Source organism: Idiotropiscis lumnitzeri, chromosome 21 (genome assembly GCF_059441095.1).
Source record: "Idiotropiscis lumnitzeri isolate Australia: NSW breed Sydney's pygmy pipehorse chromosome 21, RoL_Ilum_1.0, whole genome shotgun sequence".
Taxonomy (NCBI): Eukaryota; Metazoa; Chordata; class Actinopteri; order Syngnathiformes; family Syngnathidae; genus Idiotropiscis; species Idiotropiscis lumnitzeri.
Genome location: NC_142411.1, coordinates 6,976,219 through 6,992,827, shown reverse-complemented (window position 1 = coordinate 6,992,827; position 16,609 = coordinate 6,976,219). Strand labels below are relative to the sequence as shown.

The 16,609-nt window shown below is 43.3% G+C and overlaps 3 protein-coding genes across 3 annotated transcripts; 2 read left to right on the top strand and 1 right to left on the bottom strand.

Moving 5' to 3' along the window:
* The first annotated feature begins 613 nt into the window (after positions 1-613).
* LOC148316771 (uncharacterized) lies at positions 614-5,553 on the top strand. Its single transcript, XM_088286590.1, has 21 exons — positions 614-753; positions 847-923; positions 994-1,086; positions 1,157-1,281; positions 1,560-1,703; positions 1,792-1,866; positions 2,025-2,186; positions 2,251-2,347; positions 2,414-2,631; positions 2,708-2,864; positions 3,269-3,477; positions 3,542-3,659; positions 3,737-3,936; positions 4,017-4,131; positions 4,200-4,369; positions 4,435-4,529; positions 4,604-4,734; positions 4,792-4,981; positions 5,054-5,195; positions 5,274-5,400; positions 5,463-5,553. The coding sequence occupies exons 1-21, from the start codon at positions 734-736 to the stop codon at positions 5,534-5,536; spliced, it is 2,739 nt and encodes a 912-aa protein (XP_088142716.1). The 5' UTR covers positions 614-733; the 3' UTR covers positions 5,537-5,553.
* A 1,357-nt stretch (positions 5,554-6,910) lies between these two features.
* Positions 6,911-13,108, bottom strand: LOC148316770 (uncharacterized). The gene is made up of 21 exons (XM_088286682.1): positions 12,960-13,108; positions 12,826-12,884; positions 12,653-12,739; positions 12,151-12,269; positions 11,938-12,078; positions 11,300-11,356; positions 11,058-11,225; positions 10,827-10,929; positions 10,409-10,629; positions 10,169-10,325; positions 9,861-10,072; positions 9,665-9,779; positions 9,366-9,583; positions 9,173-9,287; positions 8,875-9,044; positions 8,721-8,815; positions 8,306-8,436; positions 7,491-7,680; positions 7,279-7,420; positions 7,106-7,205; positions 6,911-7,040 (listed from the first exon to the last, which is right to left on the bottom strand). Exons 1-21 carry the CDS (start codon positions 12,980-12,982, stop codon positions 6,970-6,972), a joined length of 2,694 nt encoding a protein of 897 aa, XP_088142808.1. The 5' UTR covers positions 12,983-13,108; the 3' UTR covers positions 6,911-6,969.
* A 936-nt stretch (positions 13,109-14,044) lies between these two features.
* kcns3a (potassium voltage-gated channel, delayed-rectifier, subfamily S, member 3a) lies at positions 14,045-16,609 on the top strand. The gene is made up of 2 exons (XM_088286483.1): positions 14,045-14,181; positions 14,489-16,609. Exon 2 carries the CDS (start codon positions 14,493-14,495, stop codon positions 15,978-15,980), a length of 1,488 nt encoding a protein of 495 aa, XP_088142609.1. The 5' UTR covers positions 14,045-14,181; positions 14,489-14,492; the 3' UTR covers positions 15,981-16,609.

Sequence of the window (16,609 nt, the reverse complement as noted above, 5' to 3'; positions counted from 1 at the left end):
ACTCAGAGTTGCTAACTGACGAGCACAATGGCAAAATTAGAATTTTATGGTCATCCATCAGGACGTTTACAAGCTGAGCCCTGAGGCATTGTGACGTCAATTCAATCAACAGGAGGTGGCAGTGCAGGGCAAAATAGCCGCTCCTCGGATGAATAAAAAAAGTGGATTTGCAACAAAACCTTTACTTTAAAGATACTGTACATTTTTAAAATGGTTAATATGACTTGGTGGTTAAAGAAAAGCATACGTCAAAAAGAGGAGGAAGTTATTTTTGCTGCAATGTTAAATTAAATTCCTTCCAAAATGTGGCCTACGAAAGAGATGGCATCTGCTAAAAGCACTTGTGATCCTACACAGTGGATCATTTGCTTTCTTATTAAGCTCTGCTCATTGGTTGAGCGAGTAGTTTAAAATGGGAGCATGAATGAGAAACAATTTGTGAGTCTCTTGGAATAACTTTCTGTGCATATGTTGCTGGGATTATTTTTTTGTGTGTAACTTTTATACCTTGCGTGTGTGCGTGGTGGGGACTTGATTACTGATGCAGATTACCTGTGCATCCTAATTAAGAGAGCTATAAAACAGGTGCTGAGCCCTGAATGAAGTAGTCGGCCCCTTCTTCACTCCAGAGTTGGTGGGGCGTGCTGGGGCTTTGAATGCCGACAGCTGCAAGTGTTTCCAGTTCTGTGCGGTTATTTTTTTTTGTGGTGTGGCTGTACTCAGATTGATTGCAATGTTGAATTCAGAGAATGTGTAAGTATTTTGATTTTTTTTCTATTTTTTTAAATTTTTTTTTAATTTTTATTTATTTTTAAAAAAAAATTTTGTATCTGTTTATTCTGCCAGACTGATACGGAGCCTGCTGGCTGTTCTAATCGCCTTGAGTCAAGCAAAGCCAAATATTAAGAGCCACACAGAGCCAAGTGAGTTTAATTTTTGTTTAGCTTCAATTGTGTTTACTGTTTAACCTGTGTTTTTTTTTTTTTAACACAGGTGGTTTAAAAGCTGACTGTGTGGGTAACCTCATGAGGCTCTCTTTGGACAAAGCCCTGGCTGTAGGGAACCAACTAGAAGTGGAGGCCATCAGTGAGTTCAACTCGGATTCAATTATTTTATTTATTTTTAAATTTATTTTTTTTTCCAACTCTTCTTTCAGATGGTACCCGACACATTGTGCTGACACCGACTTTGGCTGCTCAGTGTGGCTACAGCATGGAGTCTGACCCGTGGGGCAACACCAGAATCTATACATCGCTGATGGGCTGCTATGTGGACAAAAAAGTATTTTAAACTAGCTCTTTAGTTGATTGACAAATTTGTAGCAGTTTTTTTTTTTCTCATATTTTGTATTGTGCACGACGAGTTAGAAAGCCACCCAATCGGGATGTCTTAAAGCTGTGCAAACCTGAAATTATGTATTTCATAATGACTTAGTTTAATGCTTGGATGCAATCTAACAATTGATTTGATGGCCATCAAATTTTTGAGTGCCATCTTTGTTGAATGCTGAAATTGTAACTAGTTGAGTGGTTGGTCTTCTAATACTTGTGTCCTTGTAGGATGATGCCACCTTTAATGTCGGCCTCAGACTGCGGATGTACAGCAATAAACCCTCAGATGTGATCACCCATAATGTGATGAAGACTTGCAGCTACACCCGCTGGGCCCCCAGAGAGATTCTTTGTGACAGAAACTACATGGAAGTGGGTGGCTTTTGCCCAGTTTGCCCAGTTCAGCAATATTTCTCTAAAGTTCACTGTTAATTGTTTTATTTTTTTTAAATATCTAAAGGTGTCAAACTACATGCCCCCACCTGTTCAAGATGCCAATGGTGATGACCACTATTTGAGGAACGCTGTCCCTAGTGTATGTGACTTTAAAACTACGATTAACTTATTCACTACCAGCCGAGTTAAAAAATGGATCTTTGACGTATTTAGCCGTCAATGGCACTCAATGAGTTAAATGTCTGTGCACTTGAAATTGCAGTTAATTTTTTTTTTTTTATATAAATCCTCCAATAGGCTGCCGGTGAGTATGGTATCTGGAAGATGACGTTCTACACACCTGAGCCGGTAGTGATGTTGAAGAATGAGGCTGTACAGGCCGGATACGAAGCCATGACAACCGCTAGCCGTCTGGTTGTGCGAAGCCCCTACAGTACCGCGGAAACTTATGCTGAGGACGTAAGCATCCTGCTTAATCTTGTTTTTTGGTCCCATCGACTGCAGTCTAACAAATAATTTTTAGGTGGCTGGCGTCCCAATGGAGGTTTTCAAGGTCAGCGCATACCACGAGTCACCTGAAGGAGTGACTGTCATGAACATGGTGGCTGCTTGCCCTACAGGTGAGTTTCTTTCAAACCAAAATGCTCCCTCCGATCAGTTTAATTCAATTTTGACTTTTCCGACAGGTGGCGTCCTCTTCACTGAAGACGCCATCTCCTGGCACATCCCCCGCCGTGTCACTCCCCTCCTGGATGGAAGCATAAAGATTCTCGAGATGCACATGGGGATTAATGGACAGCGTCTGGATCGACGTCAGATGGCCGCACGTGGCTACGCTTTGTCCGCAACCGATTTTCACATAGTCGTCGAGATCCCTGTTGGTTCTCCCGACGGCTACAACAAGGTTCGGCGTGCCGTATATCACGTATGCTGAATGTCCACCTACATGACTTATTTAAAACTGATTTGCATAATTGCAGAGCCATGCCCCAGATTACCAGTACCACATCACGTACACGGCAGAGCCGATGCTGGAAGTCCTGTGGAGGTCCGAGAGAAGCCACGAAGATACCAGATATAAGATTCTGTTCCCCATCACCACACCGCTTACGCCCAGGCTACCCCAAATTGTTGACCGTAAATCACATTTTCCATGAAATTGAAATGATCTCTAACATAAACCTTCCATTAACGCAGGTGTGGGCAAACTACGGCCCGGGGGCCACATAAGGCCCCTTAAACATTTTAATCCGGCCCGCCAAACTTGAGAAAAATTATTTTCTAAATACTGTTGTGTCAAAGACGGATATTTTGTTGTAATGCTTTTTTTCATTATCATATAAAAAATTTTATTTTCCTCCCCGGAGAAGTTACCAAAACACTCCATCTGGTCCTGGTCCGGCCCCTCTGTCAAATTTTACAACCCATAGTGGCCCGCCAATCAAAAAGTTTGCACACCCCTGCCTTAACGTGTTGGTGTAGACCCGAGTAACCCCCCCCCCCCCCCCCCCCACACACCTTACCAATTAACCTTTCTTTAGTGACCAAAGCAGAGGAGCGCTTGTTCAGCATTCACGTGGGCACCTTCCTGAATGATGTGGAGCTCAAGAACATCACATTTTCTACCGGCACGTACACTGTGGAAGAGTGTGCCGCCATGGGCTTCATTGTCCAAGAGCGCCGACATCCTGGTGGCCTGAAGAGCTTCTCTCTGAAAGTTCCCTTTATTGTCGCTGAAGTCCTCAAACATGTATGTACACTACTTTGTTTCAGCAATAGTGATGTGGGTAAATGAAATTCTTCTCAATCTGTAGAATCCTGAGACCTTGGTTACAACGTACACTCTTAATCCAGTCTTTGGTTTCTTGATTCATCCTGAAGAAACTCCTTTTGCTCACCCAGCTGAGTTGACCGCCTCACTGCAGGATGTTGGTGAGACATGTCCTTCATTTAAACGCAGCCTTGTCTTTATAACATGTGGTTAATGCAATTTGCATCCCCTCGTAAAGTACTTCCCACCATCAAAGGCGGATGCGATCGGCATATGTTCTACATTGAAGTGACATTCGGAAGTCAAGGCAAAAACTTTGAAACTCTGGTTGGATACAAGCCGCTAACACCTGAGCTGGTACAAGCGTTCCGATTGCAAGAGAATGGGACCCACCTCACCCTTGTGGTTCCTTTTAATGCTGAACAGACGGCATTTGAGGTAGGTGTTTTTTTATTTTATTTTTTTTTTGTAACAATACTGAATTGACACTTGCCTTTAACCATTTTTAATTTTCACAGCGCTTAACTTCAGATTCAATCCGAGCAAGACTTGACATGCTGCTTTGGGAGACAACCAACAACTGGATGCTTGCTGATCTCTACCTGGCCTGCAACTTCCCCTTGAGGACCACTAGTAAGGAATCCTGAAAATATCCAGTGGCGGACTGGACAACTTGGTAACATTCTTACTTCTCTCCTCAGTGTGCTACCCAAACGGTACAATGACCGCCCTGGCTGCCAAGCTCGAGACGGTTCCCAATCTCATGCCCAGTTGGCTCACCCTCAAGGACAAGTCCTGCAAACCATTCTTCAGTGATGACCGATTCGCTTATTTCTCATTCAGTGGTGATAGCTGTGGAACCACTAGAACGGTAATTTATTTTAAATATTCAATTTGCATTACAATGTTGGCGTGATAATACTTTGTCTTCACCAGTTCCATGACAACTACATGTTATACCAAAATGAGATTGGTCTCTATTACACCAACAAAGGCGCTACCTACGTCTCACCTAATGATCCTGACTATAGGCAAGCGGTCGTCCTGATTATCACTCAGCATTTCAAATGCATTGTTACCTCAGCTGCATCCTTCACTCTTGCAGGCAAACTGTCTCCTGCTACTACATGCTCAATGACACTCAGTCTGTCGCGTTCGGCTACAAATCCCACAACACGTACCCCTCGGCAGAAATTGGAATGGGACGACTTGATGTGCAAATGAGGCTTGCTCATGGTAAGAATGCATGGCAAAATTTGAGGAGTATGACTAACTTGGTTTTCCCCCTTTCAGACTCCTCCTATAACTACTTCTACAAAGCTGAGGATTACCCAGTTGCGCAATACCTCAGGCAGCCGCTGTACTTTGAGGTAGAGCTCATGCGTTCTAATGATCCTGCGCTGGAGGTCGTCTTGGAAAGCTGCTGGGCCACCGCTCATGAAGACTCAAATTCTCTGCCCAGTTGGGATGTCATTGTGAACACGTGAGTATTTATTTTTTGGTTTCGCAACCCCCCCCCCCTATTTTATTTTTTTACTTTCTCTTCACTCAACAGTTGCGAGAACAAAGATGACACCTATATTACACTCTTCCATCCTGTCACGGCTGATGCCAGAGTCAACATCCCAACCCACTTTAAGCGTTTCTCCATCAAGATGTTCACCTTTACCAAAGATGATGCGGTTCTTAAAGACGAGGTACACGCCTTAAAACGTCGAAAGGTAAATCCTGTACAGTGTTTTAACGCTTTTTATTTTTTTTTTTTCAAAAATTAGCTCTACATCCACTGTAATGCGATGGTATGTGAAACAAACGACAAATCGGAAGGCGTCTGCAGAGGGCAGTGTCCACGTGGCAGTCAAGGCATTTCTGGATTTCATGGGATCAAAGGATTGAAAAGAAGTGAGTCTTAAACTATTGACTGATTCACCCACGTGACGTTAACTCATTTGCTTCTCTCTCAGCTCGACGAAGCATAGATGCAACCCAGCAAAGGCAGATCTCAACTGGACCAATTCCCCTCTTTAATGCTGAATAAAGATTCTTAAACTAAAACTTGTTTTGTGATGTTCTAGTTGGTAAAAAAAAAATGAATGAATCTGTTTAGTGAAAAAGTGTGGCATTGCATAAACTTATTTTTATTTATTCCCCCCCATTTGGATGTTTTGGGTACTTGACTGTGTTTAATGAAATTACAAACTGCCTAGCACCAGGGAATGACTTTCATGTCAAATGTATTTTGAAAGTATTGCCCATTTACTTAATGACTAGAATATTGGGTATTTTTAAGACTATGCTTTCTTGGATATTTTTTGTACCAAGTGTAAATTGGTCTAGTCATTGCATTTAAAAAAAATTGTAAATTCATGGTTGCTTGAAGGAGAAATCTAGTGGTCACAACTTTATTCTGGCAGAGGTAAATTACACCTGCCAATGAACTATTTTAAAAATGTTTTAAAACATTTAAACTTTGAAAAATTGGCACACTGGGGATAAAAATGACTAGGGTAAAAACTTGGGCCCTTAAAACCAAATTTACTCAAGCTTCAACAATGTCTTCTGTGGTTTTTTCAGTCATCTTGTGAAATCCATTTGGGCTCAACTGACATCTGACCAAGTGTATGTTGACCTTTTGAGTACATTAAATTTCTTTGGAGGTTATTCTGGCCTTGTATGATTCATATTCGCCATCTCAATTTGCCAAAATGCTCAATATGTGCAGCTTTTCACAGGAATGTCAAACTGCTTGGAGTCTGACAGCCTTTAACCTGACATTTGCTTCCTTTGGTCTTAACTTAATGAGGTACACCACAACAAACTTGTCACCCTTTAAATAGGCCAACTGAGATGCTAATTAGGCACCATGGGTCAAACTATTTTCATTTTTTTGGCCAAGCCTTTTTCAAGAGTTCATTAAAATTGCTAAACCAATTACTTTTGTTTTTGTGATCAATGTGGGATTTTCCTCATTAAGATGGTATTTGTTCCACAGTCCTGTTTGAGAATATTTTTACATTTACTTCAACTTTGAGATGCATACATGGCAAATGGCCATCCAATAAAAAAAAAAAAATCATTGGTTGTAACAGTTGTATATTTTTCAAATTATTTCAACTAAAACCCCTTGATGGAAATTTAAATTTACTCCTATCTACACTCACAAAATGAAAAGGGGTGGACAAACAGGGTTGTGCCTCTTGAACTGGTGATGTGTGGACAGTGCCTTTTGCTTTATTAAACCATGGCAGAAGAAATGAGGTGTTTCATCATCTCAATCTTGTACAACAGGATATTTTTTCCAGGATTTAAATAACCAAGTAATTATATAAAAATTCTTAGAAATGTATTTTCTTTATGTTAAGCCAGTATTGTATACCATGCTTGATTTATGAAAGTGTTTTTTATTTTGCAGAAACAGTTGATACAGAAGCACACCATTGCAATGTCATGTTTAAAAAAAGAACACTTTAATCAATTTAGATAGATGCATCCAGAAGACACTGGCATGAGGTCTTGCTCATTTGAAGCTGCTCTCTTTTGAACTGGAACAAGAAAGATGTTTAAATTATTGTTACATTCTAAAAATGCTAAGCAAATATTGTCCCACCTTTAATCTTCTTGTCCCGACTGTAACACCACCTCTTCTTGCATGCTTCACTCAGCCGATTCCGTTTGTCACAAATGACCACATTGCAGTGGACGTAAAGCTGCAATGACAGACTGGTCAGTCTTCCTCAATTTTGCATTTCAGGTGTGGTGGGGTGGTGGGAGCTAAAATACCTGCTTCTTCAGGTTGTCCTGGTCTTGAGCAAAGGCAAACATGTGGATCTCAAAGCGCTTTATATGGGATGGATTCTCCACTCTGTCATCCTTCAACACAGGATGGAAGATCACCGGGTTGGGGTCAACTGGGTTTGGACAGCTGTAGAGCACAAAAATCATTTATAAAAAAAAAAATAAAAATACTCAAATTGACAGTTTTAATGTTTTACCCATTTATGATCAGATTCCATCTGGGCTGGGATTTTCTATCCTTGCCAACTGTGGCCCAGCAGGTCTCCAACTCCAGCGACACTTTCCGGTTGGTGGATCTCATGAGCTCCACCTCAAAATACATCGGCTGTTGCAGGTACTTTGAGATGGGGTAGTCGGCGGCGCCATAAAATGCACTGTAGGAGTCATCTGTCATAAGGTCAGAGATCGAGAGTTTATAGATTGCCTTTGGGTACATTAATTTAAATTTTTATTTATTTATTTTTTTTTTTAAGATTTGGGTGCTTTTTTATACCCCAGGACCTGTTGCGATACATTAGGCAAGGGATCATGAGGACTGTTATTGTCTTTGTGCCATCTTTCTTACCAATTAATTGGGGAACAAAACTAGTCTAGTGATTTTCTGTGCATTTTTTTTACAAACATTTGGTGATCACAAGTATGAGCCAATGCTTCTCCATTCTGTGCGAATTTATTCATTTCAGTTACACGCCACTTGCATCGGGACCAAAATGTTGCAGTGAGATGTCAACATGTTCCAGATTGTTTGGCCTTGGCAGAGATCTGCCGTCAGTGCTATTGGAGCTTCGTTAATGTCTCGCATAGTCACCGTTTATAGAAAAGTTCAATGTGACCGCAAGAACATTGAGGATGTGCCACGATAAAGTGTCGTAGGAGCTTTAACTTGCCAAAGTGAGTCATAAGTTTGACCACAATGAACAATCCAAGGATTTAAAAAATAAATTGCCAAGTAGTTTTTTTTTTTTTTTTTTTTTTTTTTTTAATTATTCCAAGCTCAAACAAGGTTACATACCTCGAGCAAGCCTCAGTACCACTTGCAGCTTTCCTCTTCCGTTTTCCATATACGGATCATTCCTGCGAGGTCGGGCATGGAAGGCCACGGAGCGACTCGTGTTGACGTCATAGTAACATGAAACCCTTAAACTTGAGAAAAGGGGGTGGGGGGGTGAAAATTTGGCTTGATGACTGCTTGTCCATGAAGTGATCCCGAATGTTTTACATCGGCAATGACTGGTTTTATTACTTCATGTCATTTTTTTTAATAGTCACTTTGGCGAGCTATAAGATGGCGTGCACTTGGCAAGGTTACAGCCAATGTTCTCATAAGTCATCTTTATGTGTGTGAGGGTTTAAGTAAAGAACACTCAAATATGGTGTGATGCTATTCATCACAAAAAAAAAAAAAAAAAAAGGGTCTCGCAACTTACTCATATTCTGGTTCATCACCCGAGACATTTTTACGCGGTCCAGGTCTACGAGGCAGGGCGATTTCATTCTCATAGAGCATCGAATTGGATGTGAACTTAAAGGAGAACAGAAAGTCAGATTCCGCATTCTGCAGTAAGGGGCAGTCCATCTTACCTTCCTGGTGGTCCCGCAGGTGTTGCCAGAGAAGACAAAATAGGCAAAGCGGTCATCACTGGAAACGGGACCGCAGGTCGGGTCGAGGAGGGTCAGCTCACGAGGGTTCAGGTTGGGGACCGACTCCAGTTTGACTGCGAGGGCGGTCATGGTTCCATTGGGTAAGCACGCTGAAAGAATGTCATGATTAGAACCTAAAACTGAATCTCCAATTAAAAGAGACTTGATATCGCAATCATGTGTCGTCTTATTTTCAACATCGCGATGGGTCGCTTAAGCGTCAAAGTTTTAAACAAACCTGTGAGCACTGAGGGAAAGAGACAAGTCAGACTGAAGTCGTTGACGTTGCGATCGGTTTCCGGGTTTATCAACGTTACGTCAAGTCTGCTTCGGATAGACGATCCCTCGATAGCCTGCGCAGGGGAATTGGGCGAACATTCGATGGACAACTCTTAAATCACAGCGTTGCTGTATACATTTTGAGTACAAACCTCATAGACCACATCAGGGGCGGAGAACGGCACCACTACACTGAAGTGGGTTCCGTTGCTGGTGAAACGGTATTCCTGAGCAAGGTTCTGATTTAAAGTACGGGTTCCCAGATGAGTTTGGAAGTTGTGGCCTTTGGTTCCAAATTGCACCAGAATGTAGAAGTTGGTGGCGTCGCAGCCGCCAGCAACTTGGGGTTGGATGACGGTCTTGCTGTGAACTGAAAATTGAGATTAAGAAATGTGGCACAACGTTGCGTAAATCATTTAAAAAAAAAAAAAAAAAAAAAAAAATTTCTCACCTACTCCACCCAATTTAGCTTCAAGATGAGCCGTGTGAAAAAATGCCATAAACTTGGGCAGGACCACCAGACCGAAAATCATGTGCAGCGAGTAGACTGTAACCCCCGTTTCTGACTGTTACAGGAAATATAAATAAAAAAAATTTTTTTTTAAATCCTTACAGATGATTTTCCAGCATACAAGCGTGATACTGACCGCCTGTTGGACGACCGGGTCCGTGAAGGGAATTTGGAGCGAGATAAACTTCAAGCCGCTGCTCTGCGAGCGGCGCTCCTGCACATTGAAGCCACGCTTAATGCAGCTGTGGATAGACACGACCTCGTCGCCGAAGGTGATGTTGAGAAGAGCCACATCTGCTGCGAAAGGCCCGATCAGCACTTTGAACAGTTTTTCCTCTGGAAAAGTGTCTGTAGAAGGCATAGGGAAAAAAAATTGAAGTGTAAATTATGGGTGAAAAGTTCACAATGCAATGAAGCATCGGAATACGATAATCATTTTCTCACTGTCTTGGACTTTTAAGGGTTGAGGTTTTGGCGGAGTCATGATTGGAAAGAGCAGTTTGTATCTGGTGTCCTCATTGGTGGCGTCCTCAATCCAAAGCAACTCAAGCATGGGTTCAATCACGTAACAGACCAAATACTGATTATTATGGACAAGACTCTGAAGAGGGGAAAAAAAAAAAAATAATAAAAATAAGGAGAGAGAAAAAATAAACAATTCTTTCAAAATTTGTTTCAACAGACCATGAAGAAGCCGCCAGGTGACCCAATGGGAATTTGGACCATGATGTACATGTTGTCAACCGTCACGTTGTAACGGCGGGCCGACACCTCGTCGGCATTTAGCCTCCTCCCGTCCACACCGAGGTTCACCTCCAGAAGCCTTAAGTGGCCGGAGGAAATGAGCGGGTCGATGCGTGTGGGCAGGAACCAGCTGATCATGTTCTCCGTGAAGTAAACGCTTCCTAGAACACGGCGGGAAAGAGTTACGCAATCATGCTGACAGCATCAAATTCCCATTTGAGATAGTATGGACTCTTTTTTTTTTAATTTTTTTTACTCGCCTTAGAGTTCTGATTACTCGTATGTTTAATATGCAGTACAGCATAGTCCAAATAAATTCCCGTAGGTGTGATGACGGCAACATCCACGCGTTCATTACCTTCTACTAGTGGACAAGCTGCAGCAGCGTCAATCTTGCTTCTGAACCACTTCTTTTCAAAAATGGCGGAGATTTGCAGCACTGACATGGGCACTCCCGCTACCTGAAGGTTGCAGGAGCAAAAAAAAAAAAAAGATTTTAAAAATTAAAGTTTTCTGATTAATACCGTTCGTGGAATATGAATTAGGTGGCAAAATTCTGCCCAAAATTTGAGCTCCACCGTCAACTCACATGTTGCATGTACGTCTCAGCCGCAGATTTGGAGCTTCGCAGAACGAGCCTCGCGGCGGTGTTGGCGATCCCGTAGCCGGCCTTGTGCGCCTCTGGCAATGTCATCTTTTTCTCCTCCGGCGTGAAGAACACCAGCGATGAGATTTTCATTCGGGAGTCAGCCAGCATCTTTTGGAAAGGTCGGGACAGTTTTTAAATGGAGCGTTCAGGAAGAGGTTTGAGCGATCGTGGGTTTGTCTGACCTCTCGAACACCATGCGGCAGGGTATGGTCACCGGGAACGGTCCTTTTCACGGACACCTGGAAATGAGGTCAAGGTATGAGTGAGCAATGACGTTGCGTGTTTCAGCCGAGATGCTCACATACAGACACCGCTTTACTCTTGAAGAGCCAAAGTTGCATTTACTTACCTAAGGGGTAGACAATCCAAACAGTATTTTCTCTATTTAATTGGGCTCCTGAATAATTGTGGCTCAGCACCTGAACATTGACTGATTTTTAAAAAAAATATATATTTTGTTATATTTGTATGCACACGTTCTTACACTTAATGTTTAGCAATTTTGTGCCACCCTTGAATTTTTTTTTTATTTAATTTTATTTATTTTATTATGTACAAGAGTCCATTGCACTTGCAGAGTAGTGGATTCAGCATCTGAATATTTTGTGGATTTTTTAAAACTACTTTTTCTTGAAATCGGGATTTTTTTTTATACATGAAATTATAAAAATGATTTTTTTTTTTTTTTTTTTTTAAAGAACATTTGTCCATATTAAAAACAACATTTTTAAATCCCACATCTGTAACTGCGTGCCGCTGTGTCCAAGTCGCACTGATGAAAAATTAACATCCACCATCAAGTTGCCCGTTCCCGACTTACCTCCATGTAGTTTCGGTCGCATACTACCTCCCTGAAGGCCGGCGAGTTGTAGTAGCAGGTTTCAGCCACCTGGTACATATCATCTTGAGCCACGGCGTTAGAATAGAGCCTGAGATTTAACACTGTCGAGAAACCACCCCCCTAGAAGAAAAAAAATTATATTCGTTAACAACAATGACATGCGCCACGGTTAGAGATGTGCAACGTGTCTACCGTGCTTTGAGCAAAACAGTTGTGAACAGAGGCGTAGATTATGATGGTTCCTTGCTTGTAAGTCATACTGAAGCCACATCGAGATGCCAAACTTCGTGTAAGCTTAACAGCAGAGTTACCTGAAACGAAAACGGTCCATGTAAAATGATAATGGCTAAATTTAACATGTTATCCCTGCTAAATTCAAATCAAAGTGTTGAGGCTGCAAGCAAACTCATGAGGGGAGACATGGGCTGCTCTCATATGCCGTTTGAGTACTGAAACTACACCCATTTAAAAAAAAAAAAAAAAAAAACAAGCACCACAACGAGGCACTCTAAAGCAGCAATCCAAGTACAGAGTCCCTCTCATTTATTTATACTTACTTTCAAGTTTGGCGGGCCGGATAAAAACGTTTAACGGGCCGCATGTGGCCCCCGGGCCATAGTTTGCCCACACCTGCTTTACAGAGTCGCCAAACAAAAAAAAAAAATCAGCATGTCCCAAGACTCGTTCAACTTACCAACAACAACAGAAACCTCCAGAAATTGCCCAGGAAGTGGACGAACGTCGACACGCAGGATATTTCCCAGGCATTTTGTGTTGATCGCTAAGATAAATGACATAATGAAGTGATTGCGTTAAAAAGAAAAATGGGGGAGGGAGGTGTAAACAAATTCCTATTAATTAACTTACTCGGGGTGTACAGCTTTCGGCCCTCTACATTTCCAAGTAAACAAAGGAGAAAAAGCCACCTGGAAAAGACAGAATTTCTCTCAAGCAAGGAAGGCTAAATGAGAAACCAAGGCCAAAGAGGAAACACAACAAACCCAAATCCAAATGCAGCAGCCATGACACAAAAAGTGCAACGGATTACCACCGTGTGTCCGTATCTGCAGCGTATAAGAATGCTTGGGATGTGACGGCAAGCTTTTAAGACAGAAACAGGAAGTTGCCAGTGCACTACGCACAGGTGAATTGCATCAGAACCTGATGGAGCGAAAGTCAGCAAGGATCTGATTGGACGTTGGGCTGGTGTGCTGGCCCTTTAAGCCGAGAGGATGAAGGTAAGAACTTGGCTGATGATTATCGGCTTGCAAGTGAAATTTTGGGATTGGCCTAAAATGTGCCGTCAATTTTGGAGGCGAATTTAATCAAATCAGGTGTTGAGGGGCAGCCAAACAATAAAACCTTGAGACATCACATCTCCCATCAAGGCCTGAGTGACGCTTAAACTGCTTGACACCTCGCATGATATGATTATTAGTGGGTGTCACCGGAGGACACTCGTCAAGGTTTCAGCAATAGCGCCGATGAGGCCGACCTTGGTTGAAGACATTTGTCACATTTGTGGGCTTCACTTGTCGCACGTAAATGTCCTCGATCGCTCTAAAAATTCAGAATTGATGATAATGATTGCTGCTTTTTTTTTTTTTCAATTATAATCTATTTTCTAGTGGCTATGTATCTGCATTGTCATTTGTTGCTAGGCAGAATAGGGAGTACGCTATCATTTGTTCCTTCAAGCCAAATTTGAAACTCGGCATAGCAATCACTCCCATGACAGCGGCTCTTTGGTTCCTTGCCAACTGACTGGTGGACAAAGTGTAGAACGACTCGCTTGCAGAAACATTTTCAGAACTAGGCCGATAATTAACGATTGACTTGGTGACTTCATTCTACACTTGATGGCACCCCAAAGACATAACTATTTTTATAGAGGCCATTAAAAAGTCATTTTTTTTATTTAACATGTCCTCAATAAAAACATTTAATTCCGACTTTCTATGTAAGATGAGGTCACATGGGCCGTGACATCATCCCCCACTGGGTGTTCCCACACATCAGCACGCCGTTTTCTCTCTCACTCCCGGCCCCTCCCTGCACACTGTAAAAGGCGAGTGAAGAAGCGCCATGTCCCGCTTCCGTCTCTCCTCCATCTGCCCCTCATGCAGCCGCTGCTCCTCCTCTCAACGCACTGAGCCGGACAAGAATGTGACCGCAGGCTTGGCACAAAGTCCGATTTGATGGAAAGTGAGCATCCGAATCCTGGTGGGTAGCTTGAGTTGTCACCTCGCATCCAATTGGAAGTTAATAGAATCGGTTCTGTTGCTTTTATGAAATTGTGATTTAATGAGGAGAACATAACTGAAGAAAAAGAAGCGGGAAAAATGAGAAAAGTATTTCCAGGTCAACTTGTTGCCTCTGTGAGTAATCCTGTTGATCTCTCCAAGAAGTGACAGTTCCTCCTGCCGCTTCTCTCCTGCTTCTAGCGTTTCCCGTGTGTGCACTATTGATTTCTCTCCTTCGGAGAACTAATGTATTCTCCACTACCACTGCACTCCCTCTGTGCCCTCAGGACCATGGGCTATGGGCAAATCCTCCACAAACGCGGCTACCATGAGCAGCAGCTTCGCCTCAATGTGGGCGGACTCCACTTCCAAGTGGACGGAGACACGTTGCGGCAGTTCCCGCACACGCGTCTCGCCCGACTGCTGCACTGCCGGAGCGAGACGGCCATCCTGGAGCTGTGCGATGACTACAGCGCCGCCGACAAGGAGTATTACTTTGACCGGAATCCTCGGGTGTTCATCTGCGTTCTCAACTTCTACCAGACGGGACGCCTGCACATGATGGAGGACGTGTGTGTGTTTTCCTTCAGCCAGGAGATTGAATACTGGGGCGTGCAGGAGTTCCACCTGGCCGACTGCTGCAGCAACTGGTTCCACGAGAGGAAGGACTACATCCGTTATCGGGACTGGGACGCCATGAGCGAGGACGGCCGGCAGCCTAGCATCAGCTCGTCTCTGGCGGAGCTGTCGGCGCTGGATCAGGACCTGGCCAAGTTTGAGGGCACGTGGTGCGCCGAGTGGCGGAGTTACCTGTGGCTCCGTCTGGAGGATCCGGGTCACTCCCGAGCGTCGAAGATCATCGCCTTGGCGTCCCTCAGCGTGGTGTTGACGTCCATCATCGCCATGTGCGTCCACAGCATGCCTGAATTTCAGCGCGTGGACGACAACGACAAACCCATCGAGGACCCCGTGCTCGCCATCCTGGAGGTGATCTGCATCGTGTGCTTCTCCACGGAGTTCATCCTCCGGCTGATTGTGGCCCCGTCCTGCAGGAAGTTCCTTTTGAACCCCTTGAACATTATTGACATCGCCTCCATCCTGCCCTTCTACGCCACCTTGGCTCTGGAAAAGGCTGACGAGGAGGGCGCCGAGGAGAACGAGGACATCGAGAACGTGGGCAAAGTGGTTCAGGTTCTCCGTCTCATGAGGGTCCTCCGAATCCTCAAACTAGCTCGGCACTCCGTCGGGCTGCGAGCGTTGGGCGCCACCGTGCGTCACAGCTACAACGAGGTGGGCCTCCTTCTACTCTTCCTCTCCGTTGGGATCTCCATCTTCTCCGCCCTTATCTACTTTGCGGAGAAGGAGGAAGAAGACACGGACTTGGGCACCATCCCATCCGGTTGGTGGTGGGCCACAATCACTATGACGACGGTGGGCTTTGGGGACACGTGCCCCGTGACCCTGGCGGGGAAGATAGTCGCCACCTTGTGTATCATCTGCGGACTTTTAGTGGTGGCGCTGCCCGTTACCATCATTTTTAATAAATTCTCCAAGTACTACCAGAGGAACCAGGCCATGGAGAGCCAGTGTATCCCCAAACCCGAGAGAGCGGACCCCGAACTTCCTTATTACAACATCAGGGACTTGTTCAGTGAGAAGGTGTATCCGTTCCTCGGGAGCATCGCTCTCAGGAACAGTGTGAGCAGCGTCGGGGATGACACGGACGCTTCCAGCTTACAGGAAATCGACATGTACAATGTTGATACTCGTAAGAATTAAATTGTGGTGTCGTTAAAAAAAGAAACCATTTGAATGGGAAAATGGCTGTTGATTCAAATTATGTGATTTGATGTATACATCGACACAAAATGTCCAATTTAGAATACAGTTCATTCAGTATTGTTAAGATCGCTCGATATATCGAGTCAAATCGTAATCACGTTGAAATAAAACTGAATCGAATGGTTCCACTTTATGTATCGATATACGTATCGGATCGACTTTAATTGGAAACCAATAACTTGTCAAAGAAATATATTGGTATCTTGTTGGCTTGTTGGTCAAAGTGTCAAACTTACAAATGCAAAATGAAGACACTCACAAGGAGCATGGATTTTTTTTTTCTGTTTTGTTTTGCTTTTGCATTCATATCTTACAAAACGGTACTCTTTTTTTCTTTGCGAAAATCATGTAAACAAAAATTGGGAGGGGCTTGAATGTATTCTTGGCATTTCAATTGGTAATATTGTTTTCAAATATGTCGATATTGACCGAGGTCAAGCATGGTCACGGAACAAATTAAACATATAAGTGAGAGTACCAATGTATTCCCTGCAGTTTCTTGTATTTTTTTTTTCAACCAGGAAAAAAAAAAAGCATCAGCACTTAAACATACAATCCCTCCCACC